Raw genomic sequence first — 18,079 nt, 5'->3', positions numbered from 1 at the left:
TTAGTCTATTCACATGGTTACGCAACCATCACCACAATTTTAGAAGATTTCATCACCTAGAAGGCAGTGCCAAACCCATTAGCATTCACTCCCTATCTCCCCCCAACTCCCCCCCCAGGCAACCACTATCTGCTTTATGAATTTGCCTAATCTGGAAATTTTATATCATATATATTCTTTAAAGAATGAAAATTTAAAATACTATTTCCACCAACTAGATTAAGGAGTAATGAAATGCATTACCCAGTACTTCTGAAGCCTCTGTAGGCCCCTCCTTGATCTTATCTACCTTCCTATCCCTCCAGAGGAATTTCCTGAATTTATATCATTTCTTTGATTTTCTGTATTGTTTTATCTTCTATATATGGAGGCATACACTTAGCTTTGCATACTTTCTAACTTTTAGTGAACTCCTACTATTGACATTCATTCAAGACTTATTCTTCTTGCTCAACATAATAGTTTTTCGGACATATTCATCCCTACTGATGTCTGAAACTAGAGTTCATTCATTTTTTTCTGTTTGCAGTTTTCAGCTCTTACCCAGTGGTGTCTTGACCATCCTTGTTATGTCTCTTGGTGCATATGTCCCTAGGTACCTGGTAGTAGAAATACTAGAGTTGATTACACACCTATCGGAAAGGCCTAAAATTTTAAAAATAGAAAATTTCAAGGACATGGAACAAATGGAACTCTTGTACATTACTGGTGGAAATGTAAAATGCTCCAACCACTTTGGAAAACTATTTGATAATTTCTAGTAAAGTTTAGCATACACCTACCCAATAATTCCACTCCCAGGTATTTACCCAAGAAAAATAAGAGTAAGTGTCCGTAAAAAGACTTATACAAGAAGTTCAGGGCAGTTTCATTCATAACAACTCCAAATTGGAAGCAACTCAGATGGGCAGAAGGCTACAGACACGTACAGTACAGACGAGTCTCCAAAACATTGCACTGAGCAAAAGAAGCCAGATACACAAGAGTACATAATATGTGTTTATATGAATTTCAAGAGCAAGTAAATGTAACGTATGGTGAGAGAACTCAGAAGAGTGGTGGACTGCTGGGTATTGATTAGAAAGTAACACAAGGGGGCGCCTGGCTGGCTCAGTCGTTAAGCGTCTGCCTTCGGCTCAGGTCATGATCCCAGGGTCCTGGGATCAAGCCCCGCATCAGGCTCCCTGCTCGGCGGGAAGCCTGCTTCTCCCTCTCCCACTCCCCCTGCTTGTGTTCCCTCTCTTGCTGTGTCTCTCTCTGTCAAATAAATAAATAAAATCTTAAAAAAAAAAAAGAAAAGAAAAAGTAACACAAGGGGAAGAACCCGGAAGAGCCCCGGGGCAAGGACTGGGACTCTCTCGCTGGCTCCGTGGGCAATCTTAGGACACAGATTTTCCCTATCACTATGAAAAAAATTGAAACAGGCTCCACACCCAGCACAGAGCCCAACATGGGGCTTGAACTCACAACCCTGAAATCAAGGCCTGAGCCAAGATCAAGAATCAGATGCTCAACCAACTGAGCCACCCAGGTACCCCACAAGAGACTCACTTTAAATTAGAAGACACAAATAGGTTGAAATAAAAAGGATGGAAAAAAGATATTTCACCGTAATAATTACAAAATAAGAGCTGGGAAGGCTATACTAATATTAGACAAAAAAAGACTTTAAGACCAACAATTGTTACAAGACACAAAGAACATTATATATTAATAAAGTGGTTGACCCATTTACAAGATATAAAAATTATAGGCATTTATGCACTAACCACAGAGCCCTCAAAATATATGAAGGAAAAACTAACATAATGGAAGGGAAAAATAGATAGTTCTACAATAATACTTGGAGACTTCAATACTCCACTTTTAATAATAGCTAGAACAACTAGACAGGAGATCAATAAAGAAACAGGACTTGAATAACATTATAAACCACCTAAACCTGTGAAAAATATATAGAACATCCACTCAACAACAGCAGAATACACATTCTTCGCAAGTACACATTTTTCAGAATAGATCATACGTTAGGCCACAAAACAAGTCTCAATACATTTTAAATGTTGAAATCATACAAAGTATCTTATCTAACTAGATGTGGAATGAATCTAGAAGTTATAAAAAAAGGAAAACTGGAAAATTCATAAATACTTGGAAATTAAACAACACACTCAAACAACCAATAGGTCAAAGAGAAATTACAAGTGAAATTAGAAAATACTTTGAGGCAAATGAAAATAAAAATATCTACCCAAACTTATGGAATGCAGCAAATACAATGCAAAGAGGGAAAATTATAGCTGTAAATAGTTACATTTAAAAAAAGAAGATCCTAAATCAACAACTTAAACTTTACACCCTAAGGAACTAGAAAAAGAAGAGCAAGCTAAACCTAAAGTTAGTAGAAGGAAGGAAATAATAAAGATTAGAGTGAAAACAAGCAAAGGAGAAAACAAAAACAAGGGGATTGACAAGATGAAAAGTTGGTTCTTTTAAAACAACAAAATTACCAAGCCTTCAGGCTAAACTGACAAAAAGAAAAAAGAAAAACCAGAGAGAGGATTCATATCACTAAAATCACAAATTGAAGTGGGACATTACAACCAACTATACAGAAAGTTGAAAGAATTATAAAAGTATTCAATGAACAATTGTATGCAACAAATTAGATAACATAGATGAAACGCACAAGTTCCTAGAAACACACAAACTACCAAAACTGACTCAAAATGCTGTAGGAAATATGAACATACCTATAACAAGTAAAGATAGTGAATCAGTAATCAAAATCCTCCCAAAAAAGAAAACACCAGGACCAAACTGTCATAAACCTGAGAAGGCTAAGGGAGATGTGACAGTTAAATGTAATGTGGGATCCTGGGACAGAAAAGGGGCATTAGGGAAAAGGTACTGAAATCTGAATAAACTATGGAGTTTAATTAGCAAAAAAAAAAAAAAAGTAACACAAGGGAATTAACTCTCTGTGGTGTTCAAAATGCTCTGTGTTTTCTAGTGGGTGGTTACATAGGTCAAAATTGATCAAGCTTTACATTGAAAGACCTCTGCATTTTATTACATGTGAATTAAACCCCAGTGGAAAAAAACAGATTGCCCCAAGTGGGGGTGAGATTTGGGGGAGAAATGAAACCCTATACTTAACCTGTTGTCAGGATTCACCTTAAGCTTTAAATCTGCTTAAAATTACAAGCAGCCTGAACTCGCTGGATTTGTTAGTGATTCTAAATATTCAGCCTCTGAGAGAAAAACCATTCATTCCCACCCAAACCTGAGGAGGATTAATATCTTCAGAGATTAATCTCTGAAGATGTCCACACAAAGGAAGTCATAAAGTAAATTAGCCTAGGACAGCTGGGGGAGCTTTCTAGTCTCACATTCCGTTCCCACACCATGTTTTCTGTGAGAAAGATGGTTCTTAATTTTTCTTTTAAAAAAACATAAAGTGCCACTGGGATATACTTATGTCTGTTTTTATTAAGTAATGCCAAATTATCTTCCAAAGCATTGTACCAATTTATTGTCTCAACAGTGGTGTGTGAGTGTTCTTTTTTTTTTCAAAAGATTTTATTTATTTATTAGCACAGTGGAGGGGAGGGACAGAGGGACAAGCAGACTCCCTGTTGAACGAGGAGCCCAATGTATGGCTCAGTCCCAGGACCCTGGGATTATGACCTGAGCCAAAGGCAGATAGATGCTTAACCAACTGAGCCACCCAGGTGCCCTGTGCAAGTGTTCTTAATACTCCATATCCTCTCCCAGCTCTTGGTACTGTTTGTTTTGTTTCTGTTTTTGTTTTTAATTTTCCCATAAAAATCCTAGAAGAGAGTTCAGGCACTAATGTCTATGACATTGGCCATAGCAACATTTTTCTAGATATGTCTCCTGAGGCAAGGGAAATAAAAGCAAAAATAAACTACTGGGAGGGACTACATCAAAATAAAAAGCTTCGGCACAACAAAGTTAACAATCAACAAAACTAAAAGGCAACCTGAAGAATAGGAGAAGATATTTGCAAATAACATATCCAATAAAGGGTTAGTTTCCAAAATATATAAAGAACTTACACAATTCGAAATCCAAAAAATAAATAATGGGCAGAAGACATGAACAGACATTTCTCCAAAGAAGACATCCAGATGGCCAACAGACACATGAAAAGATTACCAACATCACTCATCATCAGGGAAATGCAAATCAGAACCGCGATTAAATACCACCTCACACTTGTCAGAATGGCTACAACCCAAAACACAAGAAACAACAAGTGTTAGCGAGGATGTGAGGAAAAAGGACCCCTCATGCACTGTTGGTGGGAATGCAAACTGGTGCAGCCACTGTGGGAAACAGTATGAAGATTCCTCAAAAAATTAAAAGTAGAACTACCCTATGATCCAGCAATCACATTACTAGATATTTACCCAAAGAATATAAAAACACTAATTCAAAGGGATACATGCACCCCTATGTTTATTGCAGTATTGTCTACAATAGCCAAATTATGGAAGCAGCCCAAATGTCCACTGATCGATGAATGGATAAAAAAGATGTGTGTAGGGCGCCTGGGTGGCTCAGTTGGTTAAGCAACTGCCTTCAGCTCAGGTCATGATCCTGGAGTCCCGGGATCGAGTCCCACATCAGCCTCCCTGCTCTGCGGGGAGTCTGCTTCTCCCTCTGACCCTCTTCCCTCTCGTGCTCTCTATCTCTCATTCTCTCTCTCTCAAATAAATAATAAAATGAAATCTTTAAAAAAAAATAAAAAAGATGTGTGTATACACGATGGAATATTATTCACCCATAGAAAAGAATGCAGTCTTGCCATTTGCAACGACGTGGATGCAGCTGGAAAGTATAATGCTAAGTGAAATAAGTCAGTCAGAGAAAGACAAATACCATATGCTCTCACTCATATGTGGAATTTGAAAAACAAAACAAACTAGCAAAGGAAAAAAGGAGAGACAAACCAAAGACAGACTCTTAGCCATAGAGAACAAACAGATGGTTACCAGAGGGGAGGTGGGTGGGGGCTGGGTGAAACAGGTGATGGGGATTAAGGAGTGCACTTGTCCTGATGAACATGGGGTGATGTAGAGAATTGTTGAATCACTATTTTGTACACCTGAAACTAATATAACACCGTATGTTGACTATACTGGAATTAAAATAAAAAAAATTCCTCCCAGAGCCCACTTTAAGACGTAAATCAGGTCATGACACAGCCCGCTTCAAAACCCTGCCGTCAGATTCATAATAAATCCTAATCCCTTCAAAGCCCCCTGTGGCTGGCGCTCAGCCCTCTGCGCCTTCCCCTCCGCCACCCTTGCCACCCTCTTCTGCTTTATGGGCCTCTTGTTCTCTATTTTAACAGGTCAGACTTGTTTCCTTCGCGTTCTCTTTGCCTGCTTTGTTTTCTCTCATGCATCCCTGTAACTTCCCTTTGTATCTGCACCTAGACCAGAAGCTCTGTGAGGACAGGGTGGGTGTGTCCTGTCCCACACTGACCCTGTGGCCCGGCACTGGCCCGTTAAGTATCAGTGGAACGCACAGACAAGTCCCCAGCAGCCAGATGGGCCCGGAAGACTGGCCTGCTTCCCTTTGTGGGTACCAGAGTGTGTGTCCTCCCTCCAGCTTTTTTATATTGGTGTGTGTATGCCTGGGCTTAACATGAATGGTCAGAGCAGCTGCAAGGGAAAAATCAGAATCATGCCGTGGGCAATTGGAGGGCATGGGATTCCACTGGAGGAAGCAAGGTGCATGAAAGCACTTCACAAGGGTCAGCACTGGGTGACTTCTGGGATTTGGGGGTTCATGTCTAGGGGCCTCTGATGTTTCTTAGTCTCAGCAACATTTCCTCCCTGTGTCTCTACCCTCAACACATGTTGAGCCATTCACGTTCCAGGGAACAGCTTGATCATGGGGTTCGCAAAGGAAGGGCTTTTGCTGGTTACTCCACTTCTTTGCTCTTCTCAAACACCTTGACAAAACGAGGGCTTTTCCTCTCCCCCACGAAGCAGCTGGTTACCTCAGGTGCCCCCTTCATTGAGTTAAAATCCCAAGGAGTTAGTGACTTCCCCAGTGGGGGAGACATTCCTTTGGAGCCGCCTGCGCCAGCTTCTGCCCAGTCCCCACCTTCAGAGGCCACCGTGGACTGCCCACCAGAAACCAGGTCTCCGTGGAGAGGCCCCTTGGAAAGTCACTGCTTTCTTGGGCCACTTGCCTTGTGGTTGGCTCTCCCCAGGTCACAGGACCTGTAAACCAAGTTCTTTTCCTTAGATGTTGGTGTGGAAAGGGGCAAAGGGAGAATGGGAAGAGACAGTGACCTGGCTTCCTCTTTACAGACAATCAGACAAAGGCCATGCATGGAGTCTGGCCTTCCAAATGGGTGCAGTAAAACATCCAAAGTAAAGCACCTTGGGGCCGGTGCTGCTGGAGCCCCTGGGAATTAGAGCCAGGTACCCCGGGTTAGACATATGAGGGAAGCTTCACTCGACCCTGGGAAACAGCTTCCGTGTCTCCTTGTCACTCGTCCCAGAGCGCTTTGGTCATTGAAAGGACTCACGGGCCCTTTTCTGTGCCCTGGCCGGTGACAGGCTTTGGAACCAGATAGACGTGGACACAGATCTCACCTCTACTCACAAGACTGTGACCTTAGGCAAGTTCCTCTACTTCTGTGAGCGTTATTTCCCCACCCAGAATAATGTTCTCCTTATTGGAATGTGCTAGTTCCATTCCCTGGTGGCTCTGTGGTTTGGCTTGGCTCCAGAAATTTGAGCTGCCACGAGTGGAGGGGGCAGCTGAGGTTCTTGAACACAGTCTGAGAGGACTTCTCTGAAGCTGCCGGCAGCGGCTGGAGGACCCTGGCAGAACTGGCTGGAGCTGGGGCTTTCTGCAAGGAGCTGTGAGGCCCTGGGGCCAGGTCAGAACTGGGGCTAGCCAGATTTGGAGAGGAGCTAGTGGGGACCGGCAGGCAGCCCAGATTTAAGTGATCCCTGTGGCATGGAGTCAGGGCCCAGGGCCTCCACACTTAGCCTTGTCCCTGACTCTTGCCCAGACTCCCTTGTACATAGAATGGATTCAGTCTCCTTTTTTCAGGGTACATCCCCAAACTACCAGCCTTTTCTCCCTGCTCTTGCCCGCCAGGACAGCACAAGGCCTCAGATTGTCTGTGCCCCCAGGGACCCTGGCATTCATCTCATCCATAACATACGGATGAAGGCAGCTGCCCAGACAGCTGTAGGTTAGGGGCGCTGAACCCAGCACCTCTGCATCCTGACGCAGTCAGGTTCTCTCCCTGGTGCCAGAGTTGGAAGGATTGTTAATGGTTCACTGAGCTAATGCCTCATCTAGAGCCCACACCCAGGAGAGGAGGGGGCAAATCCCAGGGCAGAGGCCCAGCCCTCCCCCACCAACCTGTCTCTTGCCCAGAGGAGCTTGTCACAGGTACTCAGAGGGTAGAGGGGGGAGTCATGTATGCAATCTCCTGTAATCTTTCCTCTGGGCCGTTTTCAGTTTCACCTGAAATTAACCTCACATAGATGGACAAGGAACTTTCTTTTCTTTTCTTTTCTTTTTAAAGATTTTATTTATTTGACAGAGAAAGACACAGCGAGAGAGGGAACACAAGCAGGGGGAGTGGGAGAGGGAGAAGCAGGCTTCTGCCGAGCAGGGAGCCCGATGTGGGGCTCGATCCCAGGATCCTGGGATCATGACCTGAGCCGAAGGCAGACGCTTAACGACTGAGCCACCCAGGCACCCCATAGATGGACAAGGAACTTTCTAAACCTGGTTCTTCCAGTGAGTCACCATGGACTCCAGGGAAATCACTTTATGTCCTTGTTTACCTTCTCGCTAATAAGTGAGAGAGCAAGCTAATCTCTTTCTCTGCAGTCCTTGAGAGCTATCTGTGAGTGGGTAGAGGGGAAAGCCCTTTCTTTTGTCCACCCTTTGGTTAAGTGGGCGTCTCCTCTACTCCTAGCTTTGTCCCCTCTGGGGCTTGGGGGCGGGACTTGGCGGGGGGGGGGGGGGAACGTGTGTGTGTGTGCATGTGTGTGTGTGCAATTTATCTGCACATTACTTTTCCTCTGCAATTTCAGGGTCATGCTGCGGCAGCCTGGCGCCTGACAAGTGAGGGGGAACCTGCCAGGGGATTACTGCGAGCACGAGCTACCAGCAGGAGGATAGCAGGCCTCAGGGGAGTGGGGATGGGCAGAGCAGCCTGCCTGCGAGGCTGGGCCAGTGGCACCAAGGAGGGCTGGGCCCTGGCAGGGAGCTCGGCACACGCTAAGCTGACCCAGACAGCATTCGAAGCAGGTCCCTGCTGAGCAGCCGCTGTGCCCAAGCCCCGGAGGACCTCACAGCAGGAGCAGGAGCTCTGCGAACCCCTCTGCAACCACATTTGGGGCTGTGACCGTCTGGAGAAGGGACCAGCACCTCGAATGGGAAGCGGAAGGGCAGAACCTAGTGCAAGGAGGATCTTGGTCTCTGCAGCAGAGTTTTCAGACACCCACAGAGCTTCTTGGGTCTCTTCTCTCAGGACTGGGGCCTTGTTCCCTCCTATGGTGGAGGGGTTGGGCCAGGAGGGCCAACTGAGGTGGGGACGACTCTCGGATGGAATCCAGGCCACTTGAAGCCCATGTGCTCTCTGCTGTGATTGGGGTTCGAGGGCTTCCCCACTGCAGGGGACGAGGGGCCGCCTCCGTGTCTGCTCATGAACCACAAGGACCCCGAATGCTCCAGACTGGACCATTTCGAGCCGCCAAAGAGGGGGCCCCCCAGAGCTGGCAGCCAGCAACCCCAAGGGACTAGAGGGCTGGGATGGACTGACCTCCCCCTCACCAGGGCAGTGGGAGAGTCAGAGCCTCTGTGGCCCAGCTAGTGACAGAGAGACCCGATGAAGCCATAAGCCGGCACCTGAGTGGCTCAGGGACAGGGGAGCCACTGCAGCCTACTGTGCTTCCTCCTTACGTTGAGGGAAGGTGTGGTAAGGGACCCCTGCCTCTGTCCCCTCCTCAGCACGTGTCCCTATGCCCTTTGCACGTGGTGCCAGAAGAAGCAGGCTACGCTGTGGCTGGCCCTTCCGTGGGCTGGGAAAGGAGTGGCCACGGTGACACCCACCTGCCCACCAGGCTGGTGGTCTAGCCCCCTCGGGGCGCCAAACCATGAAGTGTTCCCTGCGGGTGTGGTTCCTCTCCGTGGCCTTCCTGCTGGTGTTCATCATGTCACTGCTCTTCACCTACTCCCACCACAGCATGGCCACCTTGCCCTACCTGGACTCGGGGGCCCTGGGCGGGACCCACCGGGTGAAGTTGGTGCCTGGCTATGCTGGCCTACAGCGCCTCAGCAAGGAGGGGCTCACCAGCAAGAGCTGTGCCTGCCGCCGCTGCATGGGTGACGCTGGCGCCTCTGACTGGTTTGATAGCCACTTCAACAGCAACATTTCCCCCGTGTGGACCCGAGAGAACATGGATCTGCCTCCAGATGTCCAGAGGTGGTGGATGGTGAGAGCTCCAGCCCCTCCTGCCTCCCCTTTGCTGCCCCCTCTCCAGGGGTCTGTCCCCCTGTTTGGGAGTCACTCTTCAAGCCCCCCACCCCCACCCCACCCAGCCCCAGGATTTGGGCTGCCTGTCTTCGGGCCCCCAGAGCCTTGACAAAGTATTAGGTCCATTTGACCAGAGCCATCTACTAGGGACACAGATTCTGAAAGGCAGAGCAAGCTTTGGCCTGGAAGGAGGGACAACTATTTTCTAGTGCCTATAAGGGGCCCAGCAGAGCACAGAAATGCCTAGTTGGCCAGGGAGGTCCCATAGGAGAGACAGGCCCCCAGGAGGAAGATGGTGAGAGGTCAGGACCGTAGCAGGGAGAGGGTCTGCCCTTTATAAAGGAGGCGGCCTCTCTCAGTTTCGGCAGCTGCTGCCCTTGCAGGGATGTGACCCATCACTGCTGCATCTTCTGACCCTTTAAGAGAACCTGGAAGTCCACGTTTTTTGTTTTTTGTATTTTTGTTTTGTTTGCTAACCACCCTGATTTGTAAATGTTGGCTCACAATAATTTTAAACACCAGGAGGGCCATTCCCTTGGTTTTTTTTTTTTTTTTTTTTTTTTTTTTACAATTGCTGGCAAAGACTTTCTTCTGAGCTGGGGATAAGAAAACATGGTCAGTTCCTCCGAGTGATAAGGGAGATGGAGGGGAGGGGGGGACGGGACAGGGGTGTCGGAGCCTCCCCACTCTTCTGGATCCTGGCACCTTTCTGCTACTTTTAATTCCCTTTCATCCCTGTCATCTCTGGAGTGTCACTCCCCAAGCTCTAGCAGGGCCATCCGGTTGCCACACGTATCAGATGGCACAGTGTCAGTCCTTAGCCCAGGGGCCCGTAGGCTGCCTGCACTCCCTACTGGGGGACTTGGGAGGCAGCGCATGGCTCCTGGTTTCCCCAGCTGGCAAGTGGGGAGGATGACGAGTCCCTCTTTTTCTCACATTCAGGGAAGCAGTAAGGATGAGCTCACGCGATCAGGCTTACCAGAACAAGTTAGAGATCCCGCTTCCTGACCCACACTGTCCAAGTCCCTGAGAATGGGGAGGTCTACAGCGCAAGGGTCGCCAGGAGCCCCACAGGCCAATCCTGGGACAGCCTGGAGCCCTTGAAGGGTTCTGCCTGTTACTCATAGTCACATCCTTCATTTTGTGGGGAAAATCAAGGTTCAGATAGTGCACAGGGCTTGCCGAAGGTCATAGGTCTCTGTGGTGGCCATCTAGAGCCAGAACAGGACTCCAGGCAGAGGCGGACCCATGGATATGCCAAGCCTCCTTCTTCCCTTAGGAATAGAACTCAGGGCAGTTTAAGCACCAAGCATGTCCCTTGGCCAAGACACAGCAGAAGCCACTCTCCTGCTCCCCACAGTCACCCCCTTTTGCTGTGAACTTAGAAATTCTTGTCTCAGAGCCAAGCTTCCCTTCCACACTCAGTTTGTGTTCTTGTTCTTAGGAGCTTTTTCTTTGCTCGGAGAAGAGGCAGAGAAGCATGCCTACCCCATCTCTTTCATTATTCTGTCCCCTGAGCCGCTGCTGCTTAGTCATAACCCCCATGTTACGGCTCAGACCACAGAGCATTTTCTTTTAAGAGAGGGTGGGGAGGGGCGGAGGGAGACTGAATCTTAGGCTCCACGCCCAGCGCAGAGCCCCACGTGGGGCTCAATCTCACAACCCTGAGATCATGACCTGAGTGGAAACCAAGAGCCAGATTCTTTTTTTTTAAATTTTTTTAAAGATTTTATTTATTTATTTGAGAGAGAGAGAATGAGAGATAGAGAGCACGAGAGGGAAGAGGGTCAGAGGGAGAAGCAGACTCCCCGCCGAGCAGGGAGCCCGATGTGGGACTCGATCCTGGGACTCCAGGATCATGACCTGAACCGAAGGCAGTCGCCCAACCAACTGAGCCACCCAGGCGCCCCCAAGAGCCAGATTCTTAACTGAGCCACTCAGGCACCCCCCCCCCCCCGAGCATATTAAAGCCCTAGTTTCCACCTTACTGATTTGTGGCCTGTGGGCCAAGTCCAGTCTGTTCAATTTTTAAAAAAAATTTTTTTAAAGATTTATTTATTTATTTATTCATGAGAGACAGAGGAGGAGAGAGAGAGAGGGAGAGAGAAGCAGAGGGAGAAGCAGGCTCCCAAGGAGCAGGGAGCCCGATGCGGGACTCGATCCCAGGACTCTGGGATCATGACCTGAGCCGAAGGCAGACGCTTAACCATCTGAGCCACCCAGGCACCCTAAAATTTTTTTAAAAGATTTCATTTATTTATTTAGAGAGAGAAAGTGCACGAGCAGGCGGAAGGGAGGAAGGAGAAGAGGAGAGAGAATCTGGGGTAGAATCTTAAGTCTAGCACAGAACCCGGCATGGGGCTCGATCCCAGGGCCCTGAAATCATGACCTGAGCTGAAATCAAGTCGGCCACTCAACCTTCTCAGCCACCCAGGCGCCCCTGTTCTGCTCAATATTTTTAAAATATTTGCAATCATTACCAACATTTAGGAATCAGGACATTTCACGTGAAATCTATATTTTCAGCTTCTCAAAAAAAAAAAACTGGAAAATTTTGTCCTTTTGGGCTCACAATACCACATGGCAACAGTTGGCTGATGGCTCTCGTTTTTGCTGGGGCCTCCTGTTTGCCATGGGCTCCATCTGCCACCTCACTCTGATCTTTGCTTGCCTGGTGCGTAGGCTGCCCCAGCCTCATGTCATAGTCTTTCGCGGTCACTGGTGGTGGGAAGCACAGGGAACGAGTTTCATTCCAGCCATTCTGACTTTGAAAGAATTCCTATACATCGTTGCTGCCTTCCCTCCTTCTCCCCAGGGCTCAGGGGGTGGCTCCCGATATCCCGTGGATATTGCCTCATCTGCAGCTTTTGTAACCCTGAGGCCTCCAGCTCATTCCCAGGGGCGCCCTCTGTAGGCTGGTTAGGAATGAGCCCCTGAACTTCACAGGGTTTTCCACATTAACCGCACCTCAGAATGACTCTTCATGGGACTCATAGCTTCACTGAGAGGACTGAAAAGCAGGGGCCTCTGCCGGCATGACAAGCCCAAGAAGTTTCTCTGCTTTGCAGTAACCCTTGGCCCCGGAGCCCCCCCCCCCCCCCCCCCCCGCCCCAGTGCATTAGAGTGCCCCTGATGAGCAGGGCACCAGTCTCAGAAAGGGACATTGCTGTTGCTGGAGAAGGGGAACATCCTCGCTGCTGAGAGAGAATTTCTCTCCCTGACTGAGACTGGAGGGTGAGGGCAGGCAGGCAGGCCAGAATCCCTCCCTGCTTGCATAATCCCCGCTCCTTCCTTCTCCCCTCGTGTCCACAGATGCTGCAGCCCCAGTTCAAGTCACACAACACCAACGAGGTGCTGGAGAAGCTGTTCCAGATAGTACCAGGCGAGAACCCATACCGTTTCCGGGACCCCCACCAGTGCCGGCGCTGCGCAGTGGTGGGGAACTCAGGCAACCTGCGGGGCTCTGGCTATGGTCCAGATGTGGATGGGCACAACTTCATCATGAGGTGAGCCCCGGAGAGCCCAAGGATGGGCCCAGCACAGGCCTCCGGAAGGAGGGACTGGCCTCCTTAGCCTTGTTGGTCAGCGGAGGAGTTGTCCGCTGCCATGAGTCTCTGATGCCAGAACCTTCTGTAAAGACTCAGGTCTCTCTCTTGTTTGTTGGGTAGATGGGGAGGCAGATTTCCCATTCTATGCTCTGCTTGAGGCCAGCACTCAGTTTCTAGCTCTGAACTCCCTCCTAAAAGAGCTGAGAGTAGAGTCCTAGCTCTTTTCTGGTGAAAACTCCCCCCAGAGGTCCTTCCACCTGCCCGATCCCCTCAGTGCTGGGCCAAGAGTGAGGGCCCTACACTAGTGTCTTGATAAATAGCCACAGATGATTCCTTCTGGCAGACTCAACAGAAGACAGAGGTCCTGGGCAGGAAAAGGATTTGCTTAGTGCTTGCTCTGGGTTGCTGTCCCTTACCTTTATTTCATAAGGTTTAGATTATGTGGGGGCAAATTCATTTAACAGACATCTGTGTCCAGCCTTGAGGAAAGGAGAGCGGTTGTGGGGGGGGCATTCATTTCAAAGACACAGAGCTATGAGCCGGGAGGTGAACAGGGACTAGGTGGTGGACTTGTTTTTTGTTTTGTTTTGTTTTTTTAAGTAGGTTCCATAGCTAGCGTGGACCCCAACACAGGGCTTGAACTTATGACCCTGAGATTAAGACCTGAGCTGAGATCAAGAGTCGGACACTTAACTGACTGAACTACCCAGGTGCCCCTAGATGGTAGACTTACAACTTGAACATGGGCTGCTCATTCTGCTCCTGAACCAGTGTTTTCTGACTTCCTCCCTGACTTGGGGACAGGAAATGCCAGTGGGGATCCTTCCATCCCACTCCTTGGTGGAAGAAGGGCCTTAAGAGTGAAGAGAGAAGGGCCTTAAGAGAGAAGATGCTGAAAACGCCCAGTTTTCACTAAGCATCTCTTAGGATCAGCATTGCAGAAAGACCAGGTTCCCCAGGAGGCAGAAGGAAGGGCTTTGTCTTAGAAACTGTTGCTGTTTCCATGGCAACACCAAGGCAGCAGTATGTCTCTGAGGCTTTCACCGTTCCTTGCAAAACCTTTCTCATGTTGAGAATGGTGGGGGGTGGGGAGAGAGGAGGGAGGCTAGGCCTCATCCAGGAACCCAGAGCCACCTGAGCTTCTTCCCATCCTCCCATTGCTGGCACTCTGAATGTAAGGGAGGCAAGCTGGTTGCTGGCGAGGGAGCTCTCTCCACCCAGACACAGCGGCTGTGAGTGGGGAATGAGAAGTCCATCAATTCTGTGCAGCCCTGGGACATTTGGGAAGCCCAAGGAAATGCTGTGGAGTGCCTGAAGCTCCTGCCGGCCCTGCCACCTGTACCAAGTGGGTGCTTTCATTGTGCATGTTGGTCGGTGCTGGTTGGGAAGCTCCAGAGTGGAAGCAGACAAAAAGGCTGGGCTCCTATGACACCCGGGTGGTCCCTGGTCAGGCCAGGCTGCAGAGAGGAATTTACAGAGGTTCCCTTACCCGGACCAGGTTCGGAGATGTGTGTTTTGGAGTGGACCCCAGAATTGCTTTGTGGAAGGGCTGACCCAGATTGAATTGGCTTTTTGCTGATCTGTACAAAGAGCTAGATGGCAGTGGAGGTGATTCTTTGCTGATAGGCGTGTCTTGGTTTTGGATCCAGTGGGGAGGCCTCCCTGCTCTCTGGAAGCAGGACCAATATAAGCTGGGTTATAGTGAAATGATGGCTCTACCCGTATTTCCCTACGCCACTCCCCAGCTGCCTCCTCCTCCTATGTGTTTTCTGAGCCCTGCTGGCAACTCCAAATGGAGTTGGACTGGTCCTGCCTCGGCCAGCCAGCAGATAGATCCACAACTCCTAAAACAAGCACCTGGCAGATTGTAGACTCACTGTAAATACATGAATGAATGGAAGAGACTAGGTGACCAGATACCAAACCCGAAGCACGAATCCACATCCACCCCTCCCGTGCCTCTGCCCTCAGATGCTTCTTTGGCGGGTGGAGGCAACCAGGAACAGATAGAATCCTAGAATGCTTTTCTCCTGAGTCATGGAGATATAGTTCATCCTCCATCCTGCTCTGGCCCTGGCTTTCAGGGCTTGGCTTCTCCAGAATGAATCAGAGCCTCAACACAAAATCCTGTCCTCAAAAGCATGCCCTGTGCCTACCCTCTACGTTGGAGGTTCTGAAACATCTTTTTGGACCTCTTTCTCCATTCATTCCCAGACTTTTGAAAGATGGTGCCTGCCCAGCAAGTGGTAGGGACCTGAGGGAGGTGGAGGCAGTGATTGTGCCTGACAGGTCTAAGAAGGGACTTTGTCAGAACTGTGGCTGCAGATGCAGGGGAAAAGGCAGATGGGGACAGGTAGGTGTCTTCAGGGGCCAACCTGGGGCACCTGTAGCCCTTTGATCTGTGGGAACAGTTTGGCCTCTCCATGTAAGGTGATATGAGGTTTGTTTCTTAGGTACTCACCAAAGTGAACCTTGACCCCAAGTCCTGCCCAGTCCAGGCCCCAGCCAACTTGAGTGTCACCCACCCAAGTCTTCTGCCTCCTGCTACCCCCTTACGTACCCCAGGCAGCTGAGAAACACTGTCCCTGTTAAGGCTTTCTCTCCAAACTGCTCTGTTCCTCAAAGACCCCAGGGCTGATGTGGCAGAATACAGATCCACACTGTAGCTATGGTGACCTCAGGACACACTAGGCTGTGTGCACAGCTATAAAAGCCCCAGCCAATGGTTATTACTACATGGGAAAAGATACTTCTAGGCTCTTCTAAGAGACAGTATCTCTGAACTCTAAAGACCAGGAGAACAGAGGGGCACCCAGACAGGAGGTAAAGGGGCAGTTAACCTAAAGAAATGGAGGCCAGAGGACAGTTGGTCCTATAGGGAAGATTCTAGGCTTCTGCTTGAACCAGACCAGAACAGAAGTGGCCAAGAACAAAGATTCACCCTCTAGTTCCAAATCAGGCCACTTTCAGGCTTTATGGCTTCCCAGCCCCAAACAGTCTCCAGTCCCTGAAGGAAAGGGAAGCAGAGAGGTAGGAGGTCAGCAATATGACCAGTAGTGGTGGGGCATCCTGAACATGCTCTCACTGCGTCGTGCCATCAATGGGCGCCCCAGGAGGTCTTCACCAAGCCCAGCTAGTGGTGCCAGCCACTGTAAGGACACGTAATGTTCATACTGGTTTCACAGAATAGGCATAAAAAGCAGAGAAAACACATGGAGACTTTGCTCCCTCTCTCCGAGGTCCCTTTGTCCCCATTGGAAGGCAAGGTTATGGTCACCTCCCTGGGTAGTCATGATTCTGCAAGGTGGTCCACACAAGACAGGAATGTTCTCATAAATAGTCACAGCAGAAGAGACCGACACGTTTATGTTCAAAGCTGGATCACCTGCTTTAAAGATGTTCACCAAAAGAGGGAGCCTTGATTTTATTGATCCTACGTTTTGCACCAGTTGAAAGGAAGTAGAAGGCTTTTCAGCTTGTTATGCTCAGGAGGGTAGCAAGCCCGCTCTAGGTTTCTGAGTTCTGCCATGGCAGCACGGGAGAGACAGAGCCACACTGCACATCACCAGGGGACAGCCGAGGTGGGTGCTGTCAGAACTTGGAGCATCCCTCTTGGCCTTGGAACAGAAAGGTAGATAAGAAGCTGAAGTACAGGGACAGAGGGGCTGGGGCTGGTGGCGTAGAGGCTGCCGTCTGGCCCAGGAGCTGAGGGAATGCTTCAGCTTCTTACCGTGTTTCCAGGGTCTTTTAGGAAAGAGGACAGAACAGCCAGGTAAGGTTGAAGCTGTAGAAGTCTGTTCTTTTCTTAAAAAAAAAAAAAAAAAAAAAAAAAAAGCGCCTAAGAGTAATATGTGCTGGTTATTGGGGGGAAAAAAACCCCAGAAATGTATACACTGAAAGATGAAGTATCCCTCCCCATCCATTTCCCAAGAGTAAACTTTGTTACCAATTTTAATACTCTTCCAGATTTTGTTATATTCATATACAAAAGTATGTTTTCCTTTCTTCCTTCTTCCTTTCTCTCTCTGCCTCCTTTTTCTGTTTTTACAAAAAATGGATTCACACTATGTAGTTTTAAGTTTTCCTTTTGTGTCTTGTTAATTCCCTCCTGCAGCACATAGCAGTATTCAAAAGATATACATTAAAAGGAAAGCAGTGGGACAGATACCTCACACCACCTGGATTTTTTCACTGGGCTTATTTCTTACCGGCCCATGTAAATCTGCTTCATTCATTCTCGTGGCTCTGTGGTATTCCATATGTGAGTGTGCAAAAAATGTACTGACCACTTCTTTATTGTTAAATTGATTCTCCTTTTCACAACTGTAAAAAAATAATGCAGTGAATATCTTTGTGCACATGTCTTTGTAGACTTAGGCAACCATTTCTGTAGGATATCTAGAAATGGAATTGCTAGGTCAAAGTGTACGCCCATTTACATTTTTGATGGCTGGCACCAAACTGTCTTCTAAAAATCTTGCACCGGTTTCCATGGTGGCTTCTTCTCATGTCCCCCTCTTGTCCCTGCAGGATGAATCAGGCGCCAACCGTGGGCTTTGAGCAGGATGTTGGCAGCCGAACCACCCACCATTTCATGTACCCAGAGAGTGCCAAGAACCTGCCCGCCAACGTCAGCTTCGTGTTGGTGCCCTTCAAAGCCCTGGACCTACTATGGATTGCCAGCGCTTTGTCCACAGGGCAGATCCGATTGTAAGTCACTCTGCTGACTGGGAGGGGAATATGGGTGACAGGAGCATTTTGAGAGGACTCCTCCCAGGAAGTGGCTCTTAAAATTCTTTTAAGAGAATGTTTTGACTAAGAGGGGCTGGTGAAGAGGGAGGCCATTGTAGGGAGGGCCCAAAATGATGGGCCAGCTGAGGCCACAGCCTGTTCAGTGTCACTTCCTGCATAGTGACAGCCAGCATACTGGTGGTAGAAAGGGGGGAAAGGTTTTGGTCTCCTTTCCAGGAGGTGGCTC

General features: G+C 48.6%; 1 protein-coding gene across 2 annotated transcripts in view; it reads left to right on the top strand.

Moving 5' to 3' along the window:
• The window catches only part of ST3GAL2 (ST3 beta-galactoside alpha-2,3-sialyltransferase 2), a 49,366-nt gene that overhangs the window by 25,123 nt on the left and 6,164 nt on the right, over nucleotides 1–18,079 (top strand). For both annotated transcript variants that reach the window (XM_025888876.2, XM_073880033.1), the window contains exons 2-4: nucleotides 8,109–9,512; nucleotides 12,866–13,059; nucleotides 17,632–17,811. In XM_025888876.2, coding sequence (XP_025744661.1) covers nucleotides 9,174–9,512; nucleotides 12,866–13,059; nucleotides 17,632–17,811 — 713 coding nt within the window. In that variant the 5' untranslated portion in view covers nucleotides 8,109–9,173. The remainder of the gene's footprint in view (nucleotides 1–8,108; nucleotides 9,513–12,865; nucleotides 13,060–17,631; nucleotides 17,812–18,079) is intronic.

The sequence above is a fragment of the Callorhinus ursinus genome, unplaced genomic scaffold (assembly GCF_003265705.2).
Source record: "Callorhinus ursinus isolate GAN/ISIS: 27379988/994484 unplaced genomic scaffold, GSC_fseal_2.0 scaffold37, whole genome shotgun sequence".
NCBI classification, from domain to species: Eukaryota; Metazoa; Chordata; class Mammalia; order Carnivora; family Otariidae; genus Callorhinus; species Callorhinus ursinus.
Note: the sequence above shows the minus strand (reverse complement) of the source record. Positions and strands in the feature narration are given on the sequence as shown.